General features: G+C 58.0%; 1 protein-coding gene across 1 annotated transcript; it reads right to left on the bottom strand.

Annotated features, from left to right (window-relative positions):
* Positions 1-2,229: 2,229 nt before the first annotated feature.
* Positions 2,230-3,408, bottom strand: LOC138687548 (uncharacterized). The gene is made up of 2 exons (XM_069795505.1): positions 3,036-3,408; positions 2,230-2,700 (listed from the first exon to the last, which is right to left on the bottom strand). The coding sequence occupies exons 1-2, from the start codon at positions 3,406-3,408 to the stop codon at positions 2,426-2,428; spliced, it is 648 nt and encodes a 215-aa protein (XP_069651606.1). The 3' UTR covers positions 2,230-2,425.
* Between the last annotated feature and the right edge of the window lie 1,909 nt (positions 3,409-5,317).

Genomic DNA, 5,317 nt, shown 5'->3' with positions numbered 1-5,317 from the left:
CTCTACTTCACCCAGCATGAGCAGCCATCTCAGGAGTGCCGTCGCCTTTTAATATTTATTTTTTCCCCCTCACACTAATTTCTGGCGTGTGCTTACATCTTCTAACGAGGGTTTTATTTGTTGTGTTTGTTTGTTTCCCTCCCGGGCTCGGCTCTCGGACAGAGGTGCTAATAAAGCAGACATCTGTCATCGGGGATTAGATTGTGTTCTTGTTAACATGCTGTTTCCTTTAAATAAATAATTGTCCCCCAAACCGGCATTCAATTATTAAAGCAAACACTGGTGCAGGCCTGATACATGGGTGATGGCCGAGCAGGGCTCCCATGGGGACCTGGCGGAGCGGCCAGGGTGGCTTTTGCGCTGAAGTGGATGCAGGAGCATCCCCAGGGAGACCCATCCCCATCCCGATCCCCTCTCTGCGGGGGCAAATCCAGTTCTCCCACCGCGGATAACTGTGCAGCATCCTGGTCTCCCATTAAACCCCCGGCTCTCACACGTGAATTTTCCTCTCTCCTGCCTCACCCCCCCTCCCCAATTCATCATCCTCCATGATTGATTTAATTGCCTCCATCACAGGCTGTGCCTCGTCACGGGGAAGGCACTTCCCCACCCTATCACCCCACGAGGTCGAGCTGTGCTTAACGTATTATTTTAATCAGCTCCACTCCTGGAATAAGAGGCAGAGCAAAGAGATTCATCGAAAGCGGCTGCAATTCCCGCGTACTAGTGGCGGGGAGAGGGTTGGTAAAAGTGGAGGAGTCCCCTCCCGGGGCTCGTGACTTTGTGCTTTGCCTCTGCATCGGGGTCACAGCTGTCAAGCTCCTTGGGTGATGCTTTAATTATGCCCAGGACCTGGTAGAAATATGGTTTTCGGTGTGCTCGAGACATCGAGAGTGACCCTGGGCTGCTGGCAGGGAGGATTTAGGCTTGTTGGGGGAGATGGAAACGTGTGCTTGCCGGGCGATGATTATAATGGCAATAAAGCATATGGCCAGCGCAGTGTGCCATAGCCTGCAGGCAATAAAGAACAGGTAACGAGCCCAGGGCTGCCGCGGGGTTGCTTGAGGTGACTGGGGTGCTGGGGGAGCCCCACCGACTCCCTCCTGCAATGGGGAATAGCGGAGCAGGGCTGGCAGTAGGTGCTGCTTCCTCAGGCATTGCTGCAGGAAGCTGCCCGCCGCCGGGATCGCTGCCTGACCCTGCGGATCGCTGCCTGACCCTGGGATCAGTGTGGGACCCTGGGGATCGCTGCCTGACCCCGGGATCGCTGCCTGACCCTGGGATCAGTGTGGGACCCTGGGGATCGCTGCCTGACCCCGGGATCAGTGCCTGACCCCGGGATTGCTGCTTGAGCCTGGGATCACTCCCCGACCCTGGGATCACTGCGGGACCACGGGATTGCTGCTTGACCTTGGGATTGCTGCGGGACCCTGGGATTCCTGCTTGAGCCTGGGATTGCTGCCTGACTCCGGGATCACTGTTGGACCCCGGGATTGGTGCTTGACCCTGGATGGCTGCCTGGCTCGTGCCTGTAGCTGGAAGGAGGGTGCTGAGCACCCCGGGGTGGGGACAGTCCCTCTGGGACCAGTGCATAGGGCAGACCAGGATCTGTCCTGCCTGGTACCTAGCCAGTGGCTGTTGGGACGGGGCAGCACCGGGGATGCATTCAGGATGAAACGTCATGGTGAAGCAAAACCCTCGGGTGTCCTGGCAGGGCTCTCCTTCCTAATCGTCCTTATTTGCCCAGGCCTAATTCATAAATCAGCAGGCGCGAGTAATTTCCCCAGGAGAGCATTTAGACGGGAGATTGAATGAGTAATTTACTGGGAACATTAAGACAGCACCAGATAACTTATTTATGAGAACTTTTTGACAGATCTGCCACTCAATAATTTATGCCACGCAGCATTTAGTCAGGGTCACCAGTAAATAATTCACTTATTATAAACTATAGAAGGTTTTATGAAATGCTGAATTATTATCTCGCACTGGATTCGGGGCCGTAAATATGAAACCGATGATGTCCCAGTAACAGAGGTGTCCCTGCATCAGGTGTGCTGAGACCTGACACTGCTGCACGCTCAGTGCAGGGGCTGCACCAGGATGTGTTTTGGTCCTGCCGGGTGCCAGGGAGCTGCCGGGCACCCCATGGGCTGCGGTGGCCTCTGGAAGGAATAGGCATTGCCGCTTTTGGGGGCAGCTGCTTGTGCAACAAATGAGGAAACTGGGTTTCACTTTGCATTCTTGAGGGGCCCTTATTAGAGTAATCTTGGCTTTCCCTGGCTGGGGAAACGGAGGCAGAGGAGCCACCGCACCCGGAGCCCCGAATATGGGTTCATCGCTGCCATGGGGACGATCCCTGCAGAGTGGTGATGCTGAGGGGCTCAGACCCCGCTCTCAGCCCCACTGAGACCTCATCCCCCAGCTAGGTGCCTTTGTCCCTGGTCACGATGTCAACAGTGGCTACCAGCATCAGCAGTAGCCCGAAGACGGTGGCCATGAGATACCCCTTCACCACACAGCAGTAGTCCTGCACCCTGCATGCCTCTGGCCCACCGCTGCTGCCTCGGGGCTGCCCCCCACCTGTGCCTTGTGTCCCGGTATCTCCTGCATCAGGCTCGGTCACTCCCTGAGGTCCCACAGTGCTCCTGCTCTGTCCTCCCGTGTCACTGGTCCCGGCTGGCATCATAGGCAAGCCACCTATGGGCACAGGGCACGGCATGAGCCGTGGGGCCAGCGGCTGTTTTGGGGACCAGGGACCAACCCCCACCTTGGGGGCAGTCTGGGTGTCACCGAGGCTGGGTGCAGTGGGTGTAGCAGATCAGTGCAGGCACCGAAAGAGGAAGGGGAATTTCTCCACTGACCATGCTCATCCTGGGCTCCTCTGCCTGGTCAAGGGGGAGATGTCATGGGATGGGTGGGCTCAGGGCTGGGGGCCTTACACAGTGGGAGCCCACCCCCATGGGGACATGCCCAGGGTGGACTGAACCCAAGCCTGGTCCCCACAACCTTCCTCCCTCCATCCTTGGACTTACCATGAACCCTCAATGAGTAGGAAAAGGTCTTTAGTTTGGTGGGGTCAGACAAGGTGTCCATGACCACCTCATACTTTCCGTTGTCCCCCAGCTTCAGTGGTCTGATCTTCAGTGACAGGTTGATGGGGTGGATGAACTGCCGGCCACAGAACCTGGGCACGTAGTCTACGGTGAACCTCTTCTGCTTGGGCTTGGCCTCAGTGATGTGGGTCCCCTGGGACCTCCAGCTGACCCGCGTGATATCCACAAAGAAGGGGTGCAGGGCCGGGAAGGACAGGGACTGTCCCTTCAGCCCCTTCAGCAGCTTGAGATCGCAACAGAGACACAGACCTGCAAGGCACCGGGTGCCACGAGACGGCTGGGGGGGGGACATGACCACAGCAGTGGTGATTGTAAGGGCAAGGGTGGTCTTCACCCCCCCACCCCAAAAACAAGCACCCCAAAACCCTGAAAGCATCTCAGGGTGCTCCAGCCCACCTGCCCCAGCATCCCAGCCCTGCCTGTGGCAAACTGCCCACCCCAGCTCCAGGAGCATCCTTACCCCCATCTGCCGCTAGCAGCATGCAGCAAAGAAGTGTGACCCTGGCTCTGACCATGTCCCCTCCTTGCGTGGGGCTGGCTGGGGGGGGCTGAGCAGATGCTGTGGCCCCCAACACATGGGGCTGAGCCCCCCCACAGGGCAAGGAACCCCAACGGGGCTGGTGACAACGCTGGCAGAGAGGGATTGCACAAGGCTTGCTACCAGGAAGGACGTGGGTTTTTGTGGGGCGAGGGAAGTGGTGACTTGGTGGATGGGACGGGCTTCATGGAGGACGTGGTGGCAGCTGGTGTTTGCCAGGATGTACCAGGGCCTGACTCTGCCCCAGGACAGGCAGGAGAGCAAGGGGCTGCTCCCACTTCACCACTGTCTTGTGCGGATGATGAATAACCTGGCAGAGGTGATGGGACCAGAGGCAGAGGGGAGGCAGAGGTTTAAGATCCTGCTTGCTGGGCGTGACCGGCCTGGTGGGGCACAGGCAGAGCTGGGGCTGGGGTCCTTTCCCTGCGCATCCCGGCCCTTTTCCCACTGGAACCAGCAGGGGCTGCCCCCCAGGACAGGTGAATTTTAGCTGGGGCTGGGGGATGCTCAGGTGCTCTATAAAATGCTCTGGGTGGAAAGCTGCTTTCCCCTGGATGCAGTCCCATCCTCCATCCCTGTCCCATTCAAAAAGCGAAGGTTTCCACCCAGTTATCGCTTTCTCAAGTGATTTGGGATCAGCGTATGGAACCAGGGCTCAGCTCCTGTGGGATGGATGCTGGGGGTGGGGGTGGGGGGGTCAGGGACCCCCATCCAGGGCCAGGCCTAGGCCCCCCAGGGACAAGCCCAGCCTGGCTGCCACCGAGTGCGGTCGCATGCTGCCACCTCTCGGGCAGAGCCACACTCCGGCCTGGGAGAGAGTATTTTGGTTAAAAAAAAAAAAAAAAAAAAAAGTGGCTTTTCCTCCCTCCGTGGTTTAGAAGCGGAGTGCAGGTGGAATGCTGCGGGGATGGGCTGCAGGCCCATTAAAACAGAAAAAGCATTTAAAACCTGCCTGTCTGAGAAGTGTGTGTGGGGCTGTGGGGGTCCCCATGGGGACCCTGACAGTGGCATCCGTGTAAAAGCTTCATACAGGATGGCCGCCCACTTCCTGCTCCCATCCTGCAGCTGGTTTGGCCGTACCGGCTGCGTTCCTGAACACCGGAGGGATGCTGGAACCAGGAAAGCAGCCACGCGTCCCCGAGCCGTCACCACCACGCGAGCAGCTCTGCCTGTGCAGACCCCCCCCCCCCCAGCCCTCCGCCGCCCTCCTCGCCTGCGCATCTCCTGGGCCAAATTTAGCTGGAAGGGGAATGAGAAACCGCGGATGATGCGCTGAATAAAAACACCCTCTGCAATGCGGTGCTTCAAGTATGCAGCATCTTCCCTTCCTCCTCAACATGGTCTGTGAAAGATGGTAAATGTTCCCCTTTCATTCCCTTCCCCCCTTTTTTCCCCCCTCTCGCGCTCCCTGGGCAAAGCTCTTCCAGCCCAAGGAAGGTCCCCTTGATGTAAATTGTTCCCTACATGTTGAATGGAGCCGCAGACAAAAGCTCTAATTAATCGGCTCAGCCCCTTCGCTGGAGCGGAGGTTTTCAACCTTGCAAAACGCTGCTTTTCCCTTTGTAGCCTTAATTAGTTTTTTTGCTCCTCTGCCTGCAAGGGGGAGGAAGGGGCCGTGGGAGCCAGCGCGTCCCACGTCACCGCCGGGGCACCGCATGGGGAG

Source organism: Haliaeetus albicilla, chromosome 10, assembly GCF_947461875.1.
Source record: "Haliaeetus albicilla chromosome 10, bHalAlb1.1, whole genome shotgun sequence".
NCBI classification, from domain to species: domain Eukaryota; kingdom Metazoa; phylum Chordata; class Aves; order Accipitriformes; family Accipitridae; genus Haliaeetus; species Haliaeetus albicilla.
This window is presented reverse-complemented; position numbering and strand designations above follow the sequence as displayed.